Source organism: Sinocyclocheilus grahami, unplaced genomic scaffold, assembly GCF_001515645.1.
Source record: "Sinocyclocheilus grahami isolate Dianchi unplaced genomic scaffold, SAMN03320097.WGS_v1.1 scaffold857.1, whole genome shotgun sequence".
Taxonomy (NCBI): Eukaryota; Metazoa; Chordata; class Actinopteri; order Cypriniformes; family Cyprinidae; genus Sinocyclocheilus; species Sinocyclocheilus grahami.
Genome location: NW_015506036.1, coordinates 764,189 through 785,108, shown reverse-complemented (window position 1 = coordinate 785,108; position 20,920 = coordinate 764,189). Strand labels below are relative to the sequence as shown.

The window sequence follows — 20,920 nt, the reverse complement described above, 5'->3', positions numbered from 1 at the left end:
CACATCCAGTGCGTGAGGAGCGACTCTGAGGTCAGTCAGTGTGTAAACCACCAGCGTCGGTGAATCAATGAATCTGACCGAGGCCGCTGTACCTCTTCACTGACGCTCGTCATCAGGACTGACCTCCGCAGCATGCAGCTCCTCCAGCGAGTCTCGCTCCGAGACCAACACCTCCTTCAGCTCCTCAGGGGCCAGAGACGAACGGCCCCACAGCCGCTGCTCCACATCTGACCGCAAAAGAACAAAAGCATTCAGACGTGAGTGAACAGGTTATCTGGTGGATGAATGAACATCACAAGCACAGGAACTCAACCAGGTCACGTTTAACCTCAAAATCAACAGAGCAATGTAAGAAATTAACACAAACACATCATGGCCATCTATAGTGTCTGACCTGAACCATGAGCTGGAGGATCTAGTTTAGATAAAAGAAACGAACGTAATCTAGATTTTTTAATTTCGAGCTGTCAATTTAACATCTTAACGATCATCTGACTGCGTGATTGAGTCTATTAGAGTGCAGTGATGTGAGCCAATGACTCATTCATTAAAAGAGTCACTTGCTTCATTTCTGAATGAATTAGCCATCTGAACAAATCAGTTGAAAGAATGATTCAATGACTCGCTCATTACGACAGTGGCTCGCTGCCACCTACTGACGTTTTTAGTTTCATATTTAGAATATAATTAAATTTTTATAAAAATAATTTCAATATTCAATTAAAAAAACATGAATACCCATTTATTATCATTATTTAGGCAATGTTGAATCAAAATATTTTGATTCTAAAGCTACTTTTTTGTAATGTCTATTCGATGCTTTTCTCAAAATAATGACTTTAAATTGTGTTTTTTGGGATAATTCTCAGCCAAAACTGATGTGCAATTAATTAGATGAATTAATTGGCACATCATGTAATTAATTTGATAAAAACTTTTAATTGCTTGACAGTTCTAGTTTTTGTATTTTGTGCATATGTCACGTCATTCCTTCAGTGGACTCCTGTGAACAAGAAATGAGGAAAATAAGACTAATAAGCAGCAGTGAGCGAGTTTACGCACCTCTCTCAGACTTGACCCCGGGAAACGCCACGGTGCTGCGGGAGGACATCTGTGCTCGTTTATAGCGTCTGCAGGACAGAAACCTGGGGCGGCGGGAGCGTGAGGAACCTGGAGATCAGAGGAAACACACATTACTCATCACAGCTGTCCTGAGTCAGCGTAAGCTCGTGAGATCTGGAGCGGCACACATACCAGTGTCTGCAGCGGTCTGAAGAGTCTGGAGCGGACGGCCGGCCGGCGGCGGCTGCGGGAGATGAACAGCGGTCAGTTATCAGAGAAACAGCTGCTGACTGAAGCTCTGTGAGGTGCTCGTGATCTCAATTCGATGCTTTTCTCAAAATAATGACTTTAAATTGTGTTTTTTGGGATAATTCTCAGCCAAAACTGATGTGCAATTAATTAGATGAATTAATTGGCACATCATGTAATTAATTTGATAAAAACTTTTAATTGCTTGACAGTTCTAGCTCGTCATTCCTTCAGTGGACTCCTGTGAACAAGAAATGAGGAAAATAAGACTAATAAGCAGCAGTGAGCGAGTTTACGCACCTCTCTCAGACTTGACCCCGGGAAACGCCACGGTGCTGCGGGAGGACATCTGTGCTCGTTTATAGCGTCTGCGGGACAGAAACCTGGGGCGGCGGGAGCGTGAGGAACCTGGAGATCAGAGGAAACACACATTACTCATCACAGCTGTCCTGAGTCAGCGTAAGCTCGTGAGATCTGGAGCGGCACACATACCAGTGTCTGCAGCGGTCTGAAGAGTCTGGAGCGGACGGCCGGCCGGCGGCGGCGGCTGCGGGAGGTGAACAGCGGTCAGTTATCAGAGGAACAGCTGCTGAATGAAGCTCTGTGTCGTGAGATCTGGAGCGGCACACATACCAGTGTCTGCAGCGGTCTGAAGAGTCTGGAGCGGACGGCCGGCCGGCGGCGGCTGCGGGAGATGAACAGCGGTCAGTTATCAGAGAAACAGCTGCTGACTGAAGCTCTGTGAGGTGCTCGTGATCTCACCGTGTCTCCTGAGGAGCTCTGGTCCAGCGCTGACACCCATCTGCTCAGGTTAGACAGCACGAATCGCACGCTCTGGATCTGCTCGCTCGACCACGACTGATGGAGCAGCAGAGAGCTGTTCAACTCCTTCACATCATCCTGAAGATACTGCAGGTCCTGTCACATCAGCATCACACACTTGTGAAATGACCTGTGATTGCAAAGCCACGTTTCTACACACACTTTTCCTCTGGATGAAGCTCAGAGTGTAAAGGCCGTCAATGGTTTCTATTTACAACTTCTGCATGTTCATAAATGCTTTCATCATAACCAGCAAAGTATAAATCGGATGTATAAGTGAATGAGAGATGCAGTGTGCAGTGAACAGAACTGACTGACAGCTCCAGTGATTCACTTTCCGCACATCTGTGTATTTCTGGAACAGGTTCGGTGGGCGGCTGCGATGCTGACCGTGATCGATGTGTTTAGGTGCGACACAGTGACGTCTGAGATTCCTCACAACACGTCTGGCAGCGGACCTCAACACACGAACGAGCGTTTACACTAAACATGTGGTGTGATCACGTGTGTTTCTGTGCTTTCAGTGATCTGATCCAATCACAAAACTGACTTTGACCTTTTCAAAGCTATATTTGTAAGTTACATGCTAATATATTAATGTATTTACTTATGTATTATTATTATAATTAATTATGAACTTATTACCATGACCCTACAGGGGACAAATGGATGGATGGATGGATGGTTCTGATTAGTTCTGAAGCTGAGAATGAATCATTAAAAGAATCAGCTCAAAGGAGTCAGTTCTTTGTGAATCGGACTACACTGATGTGGTGTGTTTGTTTTTGTGTGCAGCTTGCGAGAAGGATTGAAGGACAGAAGGATTGTGTGGTCTTCATTTATCTCAGAACATTCAACTCAGGCTGCAAAATCACACGCAGAATTCGGGTAAATATAACGCTGGAGATTCATGATCACAACAGAAGTGTTTCTCATGAGTTTACCTGCTTCAGCGTCACACAGCTGCTGCTGATGTTCACCGGCTTCTCTCCATTCTTCAGAAATCAAGAGAAAGCATTATAAATCAGCCTCACAGTGGACACACATCAACACAATTACTCTTACTTCACATTATAAGCAGACACTGATATGAAGCACATCTCAAGAATCTAAAGCTACTAGCATGTTCTAAGGTGAACTAACCCTTAAACAAACAATAAAATACTGTTTAGTAGAAAGCAGTGTGAAACATACGGCCTTCAGCTGATCTTCTTTCCTTCTCTCTTCCACGACAGACTGAATCATGGTGACGTCGTGCTGGACGCTGGTGACGGTGCTGCCGATGCTGGCCACGCTCTATATATATACACACACACACAGATCAGTGTGAGCTCACATCTGACACACACACACAGATCAGTGTGAGCTCACGTCTGACACACACACACACACAGATCAGTGTGAGCTCACGTCTGACACACACACACACAGATCAGTGTGAGCTCACGTCTGACACACGCGTGTGATCTGCCTGAAACACACCTTCTGCAGCTCCTCCACCGTCCGCGGCAGCGCGATCAGATCAGAAGCAGATTTGATGTTGGCCTTCTGATGATTGACCGCAGAATCCAGAGCACTGAGCTGAAGAGACAGCAGCTCAACATTAACTTCAATCACACTGACATCTTCAGATGAGATCACGCAACGATTCATCACGTGTTTCAAAACCAAACTACAGTGAGAGGAAAACACAGAGAAGCGTGTAATTCATCTTCTGACGCACCTTCTGATTGATCTCGGTCAGATTGGACCAGAGTTTGGCCAGGCCTTTGTCTCCGCTCTCAAGCTCGTCCAGTTTCATCTGTTTGGCCTTCAGGTCCTCACTGAGCTTCAGGATCTCGTGAGATGAGAGCTTCTGACTGCTCTCCACTGCCAAACACCAACCAAACCATCATGAACATGCTTTCTGGTCTAACCAGTGGGTTAATGCTCTCTCAACATGAAATAATTCAGGCTGGTGAAAGTGTCTCTATATGAGGGTGGCTGATGACTAAGAGTGAATGACGGAAGAAGTGGAGATTATTATTATGAAGACTAATGTGCATTGCTTTGTAATAATGTGGCTGACGAATCGTTCACCATTACAGCAGGATCGTTAGTCGAGTAAATCAGCTTGATTTCATGTCTTTCAGCAGCTGTAGTGTGCGCAGACGTACTAGTGTGCATCTTCTCCTTCATGGAGTCCAGGTCCTCTTTGAGGGCGATCTGCATCCAGATGAGTCCAGCGCAGGCCATGACACACGCCGCCAGAAGCACGAACACACACAGCGGGTAACAGAGCGAGCAGCACCGCAGCGAGCTCCTGCAGAACACACAACACACTGAAGCACAGACCCAGCAGTCGCCGACGGATCACATCTTTAATATTCCCTGATATTCCTCTGTAACTGAAGCCAGCACTACTCCTGTATCTCGTTCTCTCGGCTGCATCACATGACTGCCATGTTTGAAATCGTTCGTTCCTATTGGCTAGAAGCCGACTGCAAGGATCTGCTTTTCTTTGCAGATGTTGAGTTCATAAAGTATTTCAAATCAATATTTTGTGTCCAGTTTTGATGTATGTGGCAAGTAGGCGTGTAATGAACACTTCAGGTCAGTCCTGCTTTAGCTCCTGTTAACTACTAGCCGGCTGTACATTATTATTATTGCTCAGAGTCGTTTCTGTGCCAGATTTCCCTCTACGGTGTTACAGACCCCGTGCAGCTACATCTGAGACAATGACAGCGGAAATACTTTCTTCCTAAAACAAGAAGTCCAGCGGACAGGACTGATCATTCCTCACTTCAACAGCATTTATAGCTCTGAAATAGCCAGACCTCTTCTAATGAACACACATCTGTGCTGTAGTGCACGAGTTACCAGCCGCCTCGCCGTGTTTCATTCATCCTTCCCTGATCCATCTGCTCCATTAGACACAGAGATAACCCACTGGATGCTCTGTTTGCTAACACTTCAGATGAGTCACTAGTCGCTTATTAACATGCACATCATGTTTATTAGTGCTTATAAAGCACATATTAATGTGTTAATCTGCATGATCATATACCTACAACAACCACCTTACTAGGAGTTTGAGGGAAACCTCGTGGTTAAGTGTTCTCTCATCTGAGCTCTTCACAGCAGAGACACAACTACTACACAAGCTGCAATCCTTCACTGCTGCCGAAGAAAGAGAGAAAGACGACATGAAGAACCACGTCAGTATCTGAGGAGTGAGAAGCTCGTCTCTAAGCGCCTGCAGACTGTGCTCTCAGTAAAGCAGGTCAGCTGGCAGTGCTCACTAGCTGCTGGACACTCCGCTGGACACCTCACCTCCCGAGCAGGCCGCTGCGGCCGCCGAACTGCTGCTCCTCGGAGCCGGACTCGGACTCGGGCTCGGACTCCTCGGACTCGGGCGGCTCGGTCCGCAGCAGGCGGTGTCCGCAGCTCTGCTTGCTCTTCCTCCGGCTGCTGTCGCTGAGGCCGATGAGGGCGTTCAGCTCCTTCCTCTTCTTCCTCTTCTTCTGCGGGCTCATCGCGCGGTTTGCCGTCAGGGTGAAGCATTCATGACATTACACCTTTAGTTTAGATTCACTTCCTCTTCCTGTCGCGTCTGAATCTGTCGTCATGGCGCAAATATTTACGTTACACATATATTATCGGTAAAGCATCAGATCTGTCTTCAGAATGAACATCCGGTCCTGACAGGAAGCGCTCCTGATTGGACGAACACAGGGGAGCATAGATATGTATAGGTAGATGCCTCATTCGGAAGCGCCATCTTGCAACGGTCAACGTGACGTCCTTCACTATAATAATAAGTGCATTTTCGAACATGCCGCAATGCTGCACAGCCGCTGGCTGTAAAAACCGCAGGGAAACGGGATAACCTTTCCCATGTGAGAATGCGAGAGAGGGGCGGAACCATTGATATGTAAGGATTGTGGCATCTTTGAATATACATTGATTATTATTATTATTATTATCGACTGAGGCATCTACGTATAGAGCTATGCAGGTGGGCGTGTCGTTGTGCGGCTGACGTCATCGGGAGGTGACGCGCTCTATGCGCCTTTCCAGAGCCATTGATCAGTGTTGTTCCTGATTACATTCGCGTTAATTACACCGCTGACTGTAATTACTCATCTGAACATAGATGTCAGATCATTTGGCAGAAAGCAGTTGTAACCCTCTGACGGTATTTCTGGTGTTTAGAGGAGAGTCTGATGTGAATCAGGAGAGAGTGATGCTCTGCATCTCTGACTTCTGTGCTTTTGTCTCTGAGGTGGGCTGATCTATTTGGTTAAATATAACGAGCTCATTCAGACGAGATCCAGCTGTAACCGCTCAGTAACTCTGTTCATGTTCACAGCTACATCTCTTTAATTCATTGGCTTTATGCCAGTCATCTGACGTGAACATCACGAAGCAGGGCTTTAATAAAGCCTGTGACAGTCCCACAGCTGATGAGCTGAAGATCTGTCCTCACAGCGAGACCTCACCCTCAAGTCTAAGCCTTCAGTAAAACAGATGAGAGCGGGTCATCCTAAAACATGGCCACTTCTCTAAGCAGCATCAGTAAAGCCAGCAGAGCTCTGTAGGAGTCCCCAGCATGAGCTCACAAGCACATCTGCTGCAGTACTGGCTCTTTAATGTACTGAAGTATTAAAAGTACTGGTCGGTGACTGTTTTCGTCTGAAGTCAAAGTCAGTTTCTCAAAATAAAAATACTCCGATAAAGTACAGATACTTGATAAATGTACTGAAGTACAGTAACGGAGTAAAAGAAAAGCTTTGTTACTGTCCTCCACTGCCATTGTTTCCAGTAGAGGAACATTCGCCACAGAGCCAGCAATACTCGCTGTGAACAACCTCAGGTTTACTAGACCTAGAGCACTCGACTAGCAAACAAGAGGAGGACACACTGTGTGAGTGCATTAGTTCAGGCTTGGAGTGCTTAAAGACAGGCTTTATCCTCTGATCTGATGAGGTTTGCAGCTTTCTCCAGAGCAGCAGCTTAAAGAGGCTCTGTGACTCAGAACTTTCTTACACGGTATGATTATTCAGGCTTCATACAGCCGTATTAGCCTGAACCTTTGCTTTAAAGCAGCAATATTTATGTTTTGTGATATAAAATTATTCTATTGCATGTACTGTGATATGAATGTGATTTTATGTGTATGATATTTACAGATTCAGTCTGTTCCACTGCAAGGAAAGTCATACGGGTTTGTAACGACTTGAGGGTCAGAATACACTATAAATAAAACAAAATCAATGCAACACTTTGATTATTTATGTTTTATTGATGATTGTCTGAAAGTTTGTGGCACATAATTAGAAAAAAACAAACCCAACTGCATAAGCCTCAGTGCTGAACAGAAGGTTTGAGGGGTCTGTGCAGGTTTAGCGCCCAGTGTCTTCACATCTCCAGTGTAACTGAGCTCAGAGTCGCTTCGGTTCAGTTCAGTTCTCACAGCATCTCAGAGGCGGTTGCGCGTGGGTCCTAACCCCGGCGGGGGGCCGCTGCACTGCGGAGGCTGCTGGTGATGTTGGGAGCGTCTGGAGCCGCGCTGATGCTGGGATCTGCTCTGCGTCCAGCGTTTCGGAGCCGGTAACGCCTCACACAGATGAGAACACGTGGTGATTCCGCAGAACAGAGTCTCATCGGCCTGCGAGGAGCCCTCAGAGCTGCCGTCGGACATCACGTCTCTGCCGTCTGGACGAGGGCCCGTCTCCAAACCCAGAGGACCGATGGTGGTCTGGGGAATGCCGTCTGCGAGCGGTGGAGCAGCCAGCGTCTCTGGACCTTTGCTGAGCTTCACTTTGTGCTTCTTCTGTAAGAAATAGAAGCTGACTGTAAAGATGTTGCAGTTTTCCAGGATTATTACACCTAAAAACCAAAGTCTACAACAATGCATCAACAATGAAACACCCGTCGTACTTTTCTACTAACTTGACAATCTTCCCACTGCTTAAAGCTGTTGGTTTCTCCTGAACCGCCTGAAATAGAGCAACAATAGCCAGAGTTTTACATCCACAGCAGGAAAAACATGTTTGTCTCTGTAAACTTCACGGCCAACAGTGTGTCTGATCTCTAAACAGCACAGCATCTCAACACACATGATCTGATGAGGTTTGATCACAGCACTATCTGCATGCATCATGAACTCACCGTCAGGCGTCTGGAGGGACGAGAGTGACAGCGGATCAGAGGCTCTGCGTCTCAGCAGCACGGGTTCATCATTAGACAGCTCTCTGGAAACACAACAACATCACATGCTCATTCAGGCACAGATCACATCAGTCCTGCAGCAGGAGCTTGTCACTCACACACAGCCGCTGGACTGTAAAACCCTGACGGAAGCGTTCGTCTCCTCACCTCTCTGAGCAGCAGGATCTCTGGGAATCGACAGCAGGACTCTCTGATATCTGACGGTAGTTCATACAGATCAGCAGCCACAGAAGAACACAGAGAAGCAGACACAGCAGGATGTAGCTCTGCCTGTCAGACACCTGCAGAACACAGCAGCAGCATCATCATCATCACGGCTCTCAGCCACAGGCTTCTCATTCATCCATCTCGGTTCATAAAGTGCCGTCATTTCTGAACAGAGCTGCACAGTCTATCAGCAATCAATGTGTTATCGGCTGATAGCTGGGAAAATTCAGTTATAATCAGCTTTCCCCGATAAGGGAATTTGCACTGATATTTTCAGCGATAATTTCTTCTGGTAAATTTGTGCTAACAGAGAATCTGTTATCTCTCATGAAAATCACTTCAACATCTTTGCACTGCAATGCATTCATTGTTAGCTCGTTTTAATCATAATCATCTGCTGTAAATAAAGATATGATATTTTAAATATTCTGTTATGCATCACAATGAAACATGGTCCAAAGATGTTGAAATGATCCTCAGAGCGACACGAGACACAAAACACTAGTGTGATATAGTTTAATAAAGCAGCATAATATCAGTTATACAGTCACACTGCTTCTGGTGATCAGTTTTTAATTAAAAAAGCAGCTTCATTTCAGTCAGAGATATCGATGGATCTCTGTTCCTGCAGAAGTGTTTTGTGATTATTAACTGACAGTGAACAGGCTGATCACCTCTCGCTGCAGTCGACTCACGCTGACAGACAGACGGAGCATGAGCTGCGTCATGTTCTCCAGCTGAGCCTGCAGAGCCTGGATGGAGTCCGTCTGCCTCTGATCCTGAAATCACAGCATACACACGGCTCAGAGAAACACAGAAACATACGACAAATCATCTGCTGTAAATAAAGATATGATATTTTAAATATTCTGTTATGCATCACAATGAAACATGGTCCAAAGATGTTGAAATGATCCTCAGAGCGACACGAGACAAAACACTAGTGTGATATAGTTTAATAAAGCAGCATAATATCAGTTATACAGTCACACTGCTTCTGGTGATCAGTTTTTAATTAAAAAAGCAGCTTCATTTCAGTCAGAGATATCGATGGATCTCTGTTCCTGCAGAAGTGTTTTGTGATTATTAACTGACAGTGAACAGGCTGATCACCTCTCGCTGCAGTCGACTCACGCTGACAGACAGACGGAGCACGAGCTGCGTCATGTTCTCCAGCTGAGCCTGCAGAGCCTGGATGGAGTCCGTCTGCCTCTGATCCTGAAATCACAGCATACACACGGCTCAGAGAAACACAGAAACATACGACACTGAGACGGAGAACAGGAAAACAGAGTCCAGTGTGTTGATGCTGATCTTCATGTCATCATGTCTAAACACACTCTCCACAGGAGGAACCTGGACTGAACAAACTAATCCAGATTTGTTTGAATGAATTTAGACTTGAGACGTCTCTGACCTGCTCCTCGGCCATTCTGGAGGTGTTCTGAAGCTTGATGATGGTTTTGTTAAAAGCTTTCTGCATCTCCTCCACCTGCTTTCTGTATCTGGACCAATGAAACAAGCAGATTCACTAAAGGGAATAAATAACCAAAATCTCATATCACATTAACAGTATACATTACAATAGAGTTATTCTGAGTCTCAGTGGGACACACCTTTGGCTCAGCTGCTCCAGGTAGCGTCCGCTGAGCGACATGTTCATCTCCAGCACCTTGATGCGATTGTTGAGCCTCATGAAAACAGACTCTTTCTGATTGGAGCCGTGCGCGTGCACGTCGCTGGAGTTCTGCATTTCCGTGTAGATCTGCTCAATATGAGCGCTGCTTTCATCATCGAAGAGCTCCTTGCGTTTGGACTCTGCTGACCCTGTGAACCCGTCTAAGGGATGAACGGGATGATCCGGCGTCAGCGCTTCACGGGGGATCGCTGGTTCATCCACAAGAGCGGATACAGAGGAGAGCTGAGACTCGTCTGCTGTATTCATGGAAACAGTAGGAGTTGAAATGTCATTTTCAAGGCTGACCTGCTCTGATGAGACCGACAGCAGCTCAGGAGCGACCTGATCTCTCCTCAGTGCAGCAGAGGTGGTCATGACGTCTGAGAGCGTCTCAGGATTGGGTTTCTCGCTGGACTCACTCAGACCATCAGTGCTCTGCTGAGGAACTGTGGCTGTAAGGCACTCTGTGGCAGACGGACACATCAGCTCAATGGGCTGCGTCGCTCTGGAGGACAGAGAGTCAGCAGAAACCAGCCTGAGCAGATCTGAAGTCAGACTGGGAGCAAGATCTCGGGTGTGAATGACAGGACTCTCCGGCTCCTCTGTGACTGTGGATATAGCTGGGGTCATGACGGCTGGAGCAGCGTGAGAACGTGAGCTCGGCTTCCTCTTCTGGATAAAGTCTGGAGAGAAGCAGCGCTGCAGAAGGTGCTCTTGAAGCGAGACTCTGTGTGAACGGGAGCAGGCAGATTCAGAGTGCACTGTGTTTTCATTCACATGATCCGTTTCAGACTCGTCTGTGATTCTCCCAGAGGACCGATCCGGCTCGTCCTCGGCGTCGGGCAGCAGAGTGACGATCTGCTCTACGTCAGGCGTGGTTTGGACCGGAGCGTCTCCAGCAGCGTCAGTGAGCGGCGGGGTGCGTGCCGCTGCCGTCTCTTGAGTAATGCTGGCGGTTTCTGTGATCCCGACAACATCAAGCGGATCCGCCACCACAGTCACTGGCCTGAACAGAGAAAACACCTTTAGCTGTGCTACATGAACAGGTCAATCCTGCACCGCCCGGCGGGTTCTGTCAGATCAGTGCGTCACATCTGTCAGCATCTGGTGCTGTGGGTCGGCGCTCGATTTCACTGATTGAACAGTACTGTAATCGGTCGACTGTCACCGATGGCCTGTGTCTGTCTGTGCCATGTAAATTAGCCTCAACATGGTGCATTAACATAATATGATGTAATATGGGCTAGACTCCAATATTTACACTCACCAAATGCAAAATCCAAAAGTAAAAATAGGCTTCAAGTTGAGTTTTGATCGACTGTCGATCCATAGATTCTGCTTCGTCACAGGTTAAGAGTCTGGGTGTTGTCCTTGATAGCACAACATCCATGTTAATAACTGGCTCTGTATATTTTCATTTACATAACATCAATCATCTTCGTCTCTCTCTTACATCATTCTCACACATGCACTGGTCACTGATTACTGCAATGCTCTCCTCTCTGGTCTTCCTTCTAAATTTCTTGATAAACATCAGCTAGCCCAGAATTCAGCTGCATTAGTTATTTCTAGAATTTCCTGTATTGAACACATTTCTTCAACACTTGCACTGGCTTCTGGTTAAGTATAGCAGATGTTGATTTTTACCTACAAGGCTCTCAGTAATCTGACTCTCAGCTCTCTGATCCTCGTACTCTTAGATCTTCCTCATTCACTGTTCTCGTACCATCATGTATTCGTCACTACGGAGACTTTAGTTTTGCTGCCCCTCATTTATGGAATTCTCTGGATATTAGAAACAGTGTTAGTCTTCATACTTCTAAATCTCATCTCAGAACTCACCCGTTTATGACTGCGAAAGACTATCCTCCAGTGTCTGCTTATTATATTATACTTATAGTCTTATAATGTTGTTAGTATTGAAGTTTTCTAGGATGATATTTGTTATAAGATTGTAAGGTGACCTTGAGTGCTATGAAAGATGGCTATAAATAAAATGTTTTTTTATTATTATTACTATATTGTTGGCAGCTTTACTAGGAGCTGCAACATTACATACCGAATGACAGTGTGATTAAAAAAAAAAACACCATCTAATAGCAAACATTAATGAGCACTCACTCAATGTCTTAATGGCTTTTACCATCAGACATTTCTGTGGGATGCTTACATGTGCCCTGCAGAAAGTTTCCCAGAAAGAACTACTACATGAAAATGTGAGGAACGAACGTGTGAAAGGTGCCACTTCAGAGACAAATATTGAAAATAACATCACTAAAAATAAAGCAAAATATGATTTCATGTCTGTCACGTACCAAGTGGATGCAGCGGTGTGCATCGATCCAGGAGGGAAAACCACTTCTGTCATGTTTAAGCCTTCAGTGGAAGAGTTTCCTGAAAAACAGAAACACACTCATGATGAACAGACGTGTTATTAGGTGACATCAGGAGGAGGTGATGCGGATCAGACCTGCTGTGGTCTCTGGAGGTCCCCCCAGCACACTGGCAGCAATGTTGTTGACCATAGTGAGAAGAGCATCTGAAAGCACAAGACATCATTAGTTTATCCCAGCGGCCGTGGCACGTCTGCCGCCTCCATCAGTCCTCAGGATCTCACACACAAACACAGCTGTGAATGATGATCTCACTGACCTTTGGCAGATCCGATCAGGTTTTTGGAGGATTTCTCATCTACTGGCATAAAATCAGGAGGCTGATCTAAATATTCAGACAGAGATACGACACTGTTGATGCACCTTTGACACCACCTTCAGACTGAAACGAACAGCAGTTTTCCTGCAGACAGTGAGCGTTACCGTAATCATGCTCATCTTGAACGTGCGTCTGTCTGTCTGATGGCTCGGAATTCATCTCATACTCCTCCATCATACTAGTGCCAAAAACCCTTCAGAAACACAGTGAGAGGCACAGAGAGTGTCAGCATTCACTATTACTGTCAATCACACCGTCACTCAATATCTGAAAGGTCGAGGTCTGTTCAGAGCAGCATCAGTGAGTGTCTGAGTGAGTTTCATCAGACCTGATCAGACTGAGAGGACAGAAATGTTCTGAGCCGAAGTGTGACAGCAGCTCCACCTGCAAACAAGACAATACCTCACTTATTCATGTGCGTTCGACAGAGCAGCAGTTCAAATCACACAAACATCTGAATGTTAGCTTTAATCGTCACTTGCTGTCAGCTGTAAAGATCAGCATCTGAAGCAAAACCAGGCTGAGATCAAACGAGAGAAAACAGCACAGACATTCACACACATTTCACTCGTCTGTGATGTACTGGTGACGTAACTCATGGAGAAACCTGCTGGGCTGATCTGTCTAACCCTAACCTAAGCACGAGGACTCAACTACAGGGATTGAGCACCAACAAAATGTTGACATGCTGCTATGAACCATGGGATGACATTACAGTGTCAAATCACAGAAGATGAGCTTCTAAGGAAGTGTGTTCAAACACCAGTCCACTCAAAGCATTCATCCACTCAGAGTAAAGAGAGAACGGCTAACCTTAATGTATTTGGAGAATATCTGATGAAAGAGCTGAGACACAGACTCCACTGACCTCACACTCTCGCTTACCTTGATGTATTTGGCAAACAGATGCTCATCCAGAGGAAAACTCTGCACCGTCCGCTCATCTCGTGCATGAAACGTCCCGAGCTTCACCCACTTTTTGTTTGGATATCTGAGCACAAACAAGTTCTGAAACTATCATAAACATACACATACAAACAGATGTGCTGAATGTCAACAAAACACAGATTTAACAAAAATGGCATTACAAAACATTTTTTTATGAAATTCAAAAATAAAAAAGTAAATGCATAAATAAAGAGAGGCAGTCTGTAATAGAGCCCATAAGTGCTGACCTGTCACTGATTGAGACTAGGAAGTCTTTGGGGTTTGAGGAGAAGATCTCAAAGTTAGCGATGTCCAGCAGCTTGACCTGAATGGGCTGACAGAGCTCAATGATGAACCTGTGCAAACACAACGATGAAGACCACAGAGCTTCTGCTAAAATCACCCATCACTGCTGACAGAGTACTCTTCGTAGGGCTGGGCAATATAGCTAAAAAATGTATCAACGATATAATGTTTCATATCGTTCGGTATCGATAATTATTGACATTTTTTCTAACCTTTTTTAAAACAAAGAGCAATAGAAATATCTTTTTACATTTAACCACTGTATTTTTAAAGTAACTCAATTTTTTGAGACAAAATTAAAATTAAACATCTCATTTCTAATTTTTTATATGCAGATTAAATAGGTTAAACTTTTGCCTTGTCTCCCGAGGCCACAGGAGGGCGCAATGAGCAAAATAATGCAGCACATTTCAATTGTCAATGCAAGGAAATAATAGTCTATAAAAAATGTGCATTACGTCTAAATTAACTCATATAAATCAAATATAATTTCGTTAATTGCATAAACAATTATGAAAACAGCATCATGTATTTATGCACTGCTTAATACAAAGAGCCGAAGCGCCGATCACACTGTCTGCATTTAAAAACATGACGCAGTGAAAAGGCATAAACCTCCACAAATTTGCGATGTGTTTTCTAAAAGTTTAGACGGTTTTAACTTTGCATGTCTACATCTCTTGTGTGAGACGCGAGTGCAGCAGTCATATTTGTCCGTCTAAAAATGCACTGAATATGCGTTCTGTATGAATGGCTTGGTTTCGGTTTTAACCTAATCAAGATCTTCTCTGCACTGAGCTTTGCATATTTTTAAATGTGAACCAGTGGATCGACAAAAAGCTAATGCATTATAAAAATCGAAACAATTAAGACACTAAGATATATTTATATGTTATTTAATATAATAATTAATTGATAATAATTGTTTAAATTAATATAATAATTGATACTTTTGACTCATCCCTTTTCTTAAAAAAATTGTTTAAAGGCTGAAATGTGAAGTGCAGATCTTAAAAAAGGTCTTACTATCCTTTTAGGTTGTTTTGAGAATGTTCTGTAGGCTACTAATAAAAAAAGCACCTCTGTATATGTGTTTGTTGCAAATTTACAGACAATGCAATTGAGATGTTTACATTGGCTTGTCGAGGTAATATTTCTGTCCACTGACAACAAAGTTTTCCTTCTGAATTGGCATAACTGCACAAGTTTTATACTTAATACAATCTTTAAAAACAAATTACATTAGTTATACTTTAATTTCCCTCAATAAAACATCCGTTCTAGAAAATGCGCTGAATATGCGTTCTGTGTGAATGGCTTGGTTTCGGTTTTAACCTAATCAAGATTTTCTCCACATTGAGTTTCTATATTTGTCTAATATTTTGAATGAATAACACAGCAGCCGCGCGTCTCGTGGGCTAGACTAACAAAGCATTAAACTACAACGTCACTTACATCATCATCACCACATCTCGTGCTCCACTGAAGACACTACCTGACGCACACCTAACATTGGATTCTACTATCTTTGCATTCAAATGCAAATGTTTATTTTAAATTCGATTAATATTCATTCTTTACTCACAATCTCCTCATCACAGGCAGCACAGCACTCATGTTCATGTTTGTGTGTGTCACTCAGAGCACGTGCCTATATTGTGCACTATATCGAATATTTTTTATATCGTTATCGAAGAAGGTGTACCGTCGATAAATATCAATACCGTTTTATCGCCCAGGCCTAACTCTTCGTTTCATTAACAGTCATATACAGGTGCATGAGGAATAACACAGATCCTGCTCTTATCTGTCTGTCGAGGTACTAAACAGGATGTTTATTTTAAATTCGATTAATATTCATTCTTTACTCACAATCTCCTCATCACAGGCAGCACAGCACTCATGTTCATGTTTGTGTGTGTCACTCAGAGCACGTGCCTATATTGTGCACTATATCGAATATTTTTTATATCGTTATCGAAGAAGGTGTACCGTCGATAAATATCAATACCGTTTTATCGCCCAGGCCTAACTCTTCGTTTCATTAACAGTCATATACAGGTGCATGACACAGATAACACAGATCCTGCTCTTATCTGTCTGTCGAGGTACTAAACAGGCTTTTGTGAGTGGAGCGATGCTGGATTTAACACTGCAAACATGATCATCTTCAGAAAATAATCACAGCCACAAAACAATTATCACACAGAATAGTTTTGCTTGACGTTAAAGCAGTCTAATCAGCTCACCAGATCTTGTTATTGCAGGGATTCAGCATGTACATGTCCATGTTCTCCATCAGAATAGCTGAAGTGCTCTGGAAAATAGAAATACAGCACGATTCATCATGCTTTCAGATGCTTAATCGATTCTCTTATTGACCTGATTTAGACAAAAACGTACATAAGACATGAATAATATTCTAATGAAAAACACTACAATGTGTAATTTTGCTTTGGTATCCAGTCCCTGTCTCACAGTAACTCAGTGACAAACACAGACATGCTGATGAACCTTGGCTTCGGGGTTGGAGGACAGGATCTTGGCTCCACACTCCACGGAGGCGTAGTTGGTGACGGTCTGCTGCAGCTTCTTCCCCGCAGCGAGGGGGCCGTCAGAAAGGTGTGTGATCTGACCTGATGGACAAACACTGTCAGCGAGAGCAGGACTGGCGCTAAAGCTCCTGTCACAACAGAACTCACTCTTCTCGTTCTCCACCTCCAGCATGATCTTGGTCCACTCGGCGAAGGTGGGGATCTCCTGCTCTCTGCAGGGCATAGACGGGTCACTGTCTGCGGAGCCGCTGGAGCCCTGCACAGGTCAGTCGACAGAATCAGATCATGTCCAGCACTGTCATTTCATACAGATTACATTTCTAATGACACAGTGTAGACTAGAAGGAAATATGCTGACTTTTGGTATACATTTCCATCAGTTTTTAAGATTAATTTTTCATGACTTTTGCAGGTCTTTCACTGACAATAGAGACGGCTGAAATAATGCCATAATGCAAATACATCTACTCATCTACTGTGGTCATGTGCGCAGCTGTGAGTCTCACAGGAAACACCACCTGATCTTTCAGGATGTGGGAAGTGTTGGTCCTGTTCCCGGTTTGGTCTTTAGTGGGTTTTCTCGACTCATGGACACTGATGCTCTCTTGAACCGCTGGAAAACTTTCATGACAGACACAGATGATGAAAGTCTCAGACTGAGAAGGAATCAACTTGTCAATTCTGATTCTTTCAGATGAAAAGACAAAAACGATTCTTTACACTCATCTCATGCATTGATCAGACGTTCTCAGAGCTGTTTAACTGAAATTCCTTACCTGCTGAGCTGAGGGTCGTAGCGGAGCTTTTCTGCAGCGTCGCATGCAGCTGTACACGCATCTGTGATGCCGCTTTCAGCAGAGCAGGAGTCTGAAGCTGTGCAATCCCTGAACACACATACCACACGCCACATCAGTCCATCGCGCACACACGCACGCACGCACACAAACACACATCATCACGTGTAGCATGTTCACGTGTCACTATTCATGTCAAACTCGTCTGCTGTCCATCATAGAGTTCACGGATTAAACTGACACAAACGTCTGCAAAGAATCTAATTAACCCAATCACAGCCGCAGAACCAGTTTAACCAGTCTGACCCACATCACATCAGTCACTGTGGAGAAATGAACGGAGAGGTTTCTCTGTCCTGCTGATCCTACTAACATCACCTGTAAAATCACTACGGTCTCAGCAACAGACTTTACTTTGCAGAATTAATTAAAAGAAAAATCTCTGATCACAAGCACGAGTCTCTATGTACAATAACCAGTCAATACCACAGCCTTGATCTGCTGGAGCCCGTCTGCTAGAGCAGTGAATACACTCATTCACCAGCAGACCAGAACACACACACACTCTCTCACACACACGTCTGGCCAGCTATCCTTGTGGGGACTCTCCATAGGCGTAATGGTTTTTATACTGTACAGACCGTATATTCTATTGCCCTACACCAACCCTACCCCTAAACCTACCCCTCACAGGAGACTTTCTGCTATTTCAGATTTTCAATACACTCCATTCTGTGTGATTTATTAGGTTGTTTACCCGTGGGGACCTCAATTTAGGTGACGAGTCCCCATGAGTCTGTGTATTCAGGTTTAAGTCCCCACCAGAAAAGAAAAACAGGTACACACACACTCTATCTATCTATCTATCTATCTGTAAGGCCTATAAATCTTCAATCTTAAGACCTTTTAAATTTAGTAAAAATTCTAAACTTTTTGAATTTCTTTGAATCCTAATTCATTTTAATTCCACTCCCTTACATTAAACTACAAATTCCATTCTACGTCATGTTTGCTACGTCGGTTCACATTCAGGATTGAGGAGTCTGAATGAACTCCTGATGAGCAGGACTGACCGGCAGGAGACGCACTCGGACGAACCGCACACATGAGGGGCGGCAGATACTGGAGTGATGTGTGTGATCCGCGAGGACACTGAGGAAGACTCCACATCACTGATGAAGATGTTCTGCTCATCGCTCCCATCAATCACCGGCTGTTAACAAAACCACACACAGACGACAGCTGTAAGTCACTGCGGAAGAAAACATCTACATAAACATACATGAGGAGAATCCATTACATATATTCGTAATATCACACATCATATATATATATATGTGCGTGACATTATAACAGCCTGTAGCAGCACACGTGTGACTGACCTGGTGACTGACCGCTCGTGTGGTCAGTGTGTGTGTGTGTGTCTGCTCTGAACAATGGCCATGTTGAACAGGAAACCTGCACAGAGAATAAATTACAAAAACACTAGATGAGCAGATGAAGAGGATTTATTTGCATTATGGCATTATTTCAACAGTCTTACAGTCACTATAGTTCAGGGCCTGAAACAGACTTAATTTACCTTTTGTAAAGTACAGTAAACTGAAATTATTGTTTTTCTTTGAGGTGAACCAAAATATAACAATAAAAATACAAAAGCTGCCATTAATAGGCATTTCAGATTAAATATGCTGATGACTTTAATGTTAAAATTACATGATATTGAGACACAAATCACATTCACAGAGCAGATATTAATCTAATGGAGCTTCCCCTGATACAGCAGTGAACGTTATTCATACACAGTGCTTCCTGTTACTCGTCTCTGTGAATCCAAAGTTCATCATATACAGATACACGTGTCACAATCACACACAGAATATCACTCACACACACACACACAGAATATCACTCACACACACACAGAATATCACTCACACACACACACACACAGAATAACACACACACACACACACAGAATAACACACACACACACAGAATATCACACACACACACACAGAATATCACTCACACACACACAGAATATCACTCACACACACACAGAATATCACTCACACACACACAGAATATCACTCACACACACACACACACAGAATAACACACACACACACAGAATATCACACACACTATCACACACACACAGGTGTTGTGATAGAAACCACGCACTGAATGGCTACCATATTCATCTACTATGTTATGTAAAGTGTACCATGGCATTATTTGAAGTTCTTTTGATCACGTGTCCGAAAGAGCTCACTCTATTAGTTGTGTAATACATAAACACAGAACATAAACACAACGCTTCATGAGCTGCGAGTAAAGAAACAAATCTGCGGCCCGTCAGTCTAACTCTACTGATGATCATACACATTCATAAACATAATCAGATAATATTCGCCAGTGAATCAGTGACGCACCAGCAGCAGAGTCCCGACACCGAGCACAGCAGCAGCAGCAGCGGCTTCATCCTCCTCCGGCCGAGACACGCATCGCTCCTCAAACTAACCTAAGCTAAGCTAAGCTAAGCTAACCCGCTCCTCAAACTAAGCTAACGCTGCCAGAGGCGACGGTAATAAACGGCTCCTCGCCCGCGACACGATGGACTTTACACCGGCCGCGCAGCTGCATCTCTCACACACGCTGTTCGTCTCGTGCGAGGCGTCAATAAACTACACATCATTATCCTTCAGTGGCTGAAATACACACGAAGACCCGCCTCAGTCTCTATAAAACGATGAATCATCTTCCCAGCAGTCAGAGCGCTGCTCCGTTAGCCTGTGGGAAATATTCTAGAGCTAAACAAGGATACTAACACTACTGAAAACACAGTGCAGACTCGAAGAGAACTGGAGAAATATTATTTCAAACCCATCGTACACACCAACTGTGCCGCCATTCAGATGCGCTTTCGCACTTCCTGTTTTTCCGGTTCTCTTCCGGTTACAGGCGGAATGACGTCACCGGCTCTCCCGCCATCTGCTGTTAGCGTGTTTTGCTAATGTATTAGCATAGCTTAGTGATCTATTTCTACTTTAACCAGAATGACATCAGTGCCTATTAACATATATGGATTAATATAATGTACCATGTTACCACGTACTAGCTTTGCTCAGTGAGCACTACCTTCTAGAGCTTGGGTCAAATGACTGTAAGGTCGTCCTCAAACCCAAGCTAGGTTACATACCTAGAGTGCTCTCTACTTCATTCAGCACGCAGGTCATCACTTAGAAAAATGTTCATTTTGTAGATGAACCTCTGAAGAACAGACACGTGTCAGGAGTTATTTCAGATCAGTCTATTCTCAAATCAAAATGTTATGAGCGACTGAAATTAGCAGAACAGCTTCTTTGTGAAAAACATGAAACAGAAAACTG

The 20,920-nt window shown here is 44.2% G+C and overlaps 2 protein-coding genes and 1 long non-coding RNA gene across 10 annotated transcripts; 1 reads left to right on the top strand and 2 right to left on the bottom strand.

Moving 5' to 3' along the window:
* Window positions 1-77: 77 nt before the first annotated feature.
* Window positions 78-5,850, bottom strand: LOC107563120 (EF-hand calcium-binding domain-containing protein 14-like). 5 transcript variants are annotated; one of them, XM_016247908.1, is made up of 10 exons: window positions 5,446-5,850; window positions 4,290-4,435; window positions 3,857-4,002; window positions 3,616-3,714; window positions 3,328-3,429; window positions 3,078-3,128; window positions 2,074-2,229; window positions 1,945-2,002; window positions 1,612-1,719; window positions 78-227 (listed from the first exon to the last, which is right to left on the bottom strand). In XM_016247908.1, the coding sequence occupies exons 1-10, from the start codon at window positions 5,646-5,648 to the stop codon at window positions 97-99; spliced, it is 1,200 nt and encodes a 399-aa protein (XP_016103394.1). In that variant the 5' UTR covers window positions 5,649-5,850; the 3' UTR covers window positions 78-96. The 5 variants fall into 5 exon arrangements, with proteins under 5 accessions (XP_016103394.1, XP_016103396.1, XP_016103397.1 ...); XM_016247910.1 differs by having other exon boundaries at window positions 1,945-1,999; XM_016247911.1 differs by having other exon boundaries at window positions 1,945-1,996.
* On the top strand, window positions 2,405-3,443 carry LOC107563123 (uncharacterized). 2 transcript variants are annotated; one of them, XR_001606077.1, is made up of 4 exons: window positions 2,405-2,707; window positions 2,929-3,021; window positions 3,135-3,266; window positions 3,369-3,443. It is a non-coding gene; the product is annotated as an uncharacterized lncRNA (long non-coding RNA). The 2 variants fall into 2 exon arrangements; XR_001606076.1 differs by lacking the exon at window positions 2,405-2,707 and having other exon boundaries at window positions 2,819-3,021.
* Window positions 5,851-7,426: 1,576 nt separating the features above from the next.
* LOC107563119 (SUN domain-containing ossification factor-like) lies at window positions 7,427-20,468 on the bottom strand. Of its 3 annotated transcripts, XM_016247905.1 has the most exons (22): window positions 19,964-20,468; window positions 18,908-18,983; window positions 18,599-18,738; window positions 17,508-17,615; window positions 17,250-17,352; window positions 16,879-16,987; window positions 16,691-16,812; window positions 16,426-16,493; window positions 14,119-14,226; window positions 13,829-13,934; window positions 13,272-13,327; window positions 13,048-13,136; window positions 12,884-12,949; window positions 12,702-12,770; window positions 12,547-12,625; window positions 10,170-11,237; window positions 9,971-10,058; window positions 9,667-9,771; window positions 8,494-8,627; window positions 8,287-8,369; window positions 8,056-8,114; window positions 7,427-7,948 (listed from the first exon to the last, which is right to left on the bottom strand). In XM_016247905.1, exons 1-22 carry the CDS (start codon window positions 20,011-20,013, stop codon window positions 7,595-7,597), a joined length of 3,240 nt encoding a protein of 1,079 aa, XP_016103391.1. In that variant the 5' UTR covers window positions 20,014-20,468; the 3' UTR covers window positions 7,427-7,594. The 3 variants fall into 3 exon arrangements, with proteins under 3 accessions (XP_016103391.1, XP_016103392.1, XP_016103393.1); XM_016247906.1 differs by lacking the exons at window positions 7,427-7,948; window positions 8,056-8,114; window positions 8,287-8,369; window positions 8,494-8,627 and adding an exon at window positions 8,644-8,769; XM_016247907.1 differs by lacking the exons at window positions 7,427-7,948; window positions 8,056-8,114; window positions 8,287-8,369; window positions 8,494-8,627 and adding an exon at window positions 8,687-8,950.
* Between the last annotated feature and the right edge of the window lie 452 nt (window positions 20,469-20,920).

Bases quoted from the DNA above. Each gene is read 5' to 3' on its own strand.
- LOC107563120 (XM_016247908.1), bottom strand. From the start codon at position 5,648: ATGAGCCCGCAGAAGAAGAGGAAGAAGAGGAAGGAGCTGAACGCCCTC. The intron at 3,715-3,856 runs GTGCGTCAGAAG...CTGTCTCTTCAG, and splicing joins TGACCGAGATCAATCAGAAG to CTCAGTGCTCTGGATTCTGC. The intron at 228-1,611 runs GTGCGTAAACTC...TTTTGCGGTCAG, and splicing joins CGGGGTCAAGTCTGAGAGAG to ATGTGGAGCAGCGGCTGTGG.
- LOC107563119 (XM_016247905.1), bottom strand. From the start codon at position 20,013: ATGAAGCCGCTGCTGCTGCTGCTGTGCTCGGTGTCGGGACTCTGCTGC. The intron at 11,238-12,546 runs GTACGTGACAGA...TTCTCTGTTCAG, and splicing joins CACACCGCTGCATCCACTTG to GCCAGTGACTGTGGTGGCGG. The intron at 7,949-8,055 runs GTACGACGGGTG...TATTTCTTACAG, and splicing joins ATTGTCAAGTTAGTAGAAAA to AAGAAGCACAAAGTGAAGCT.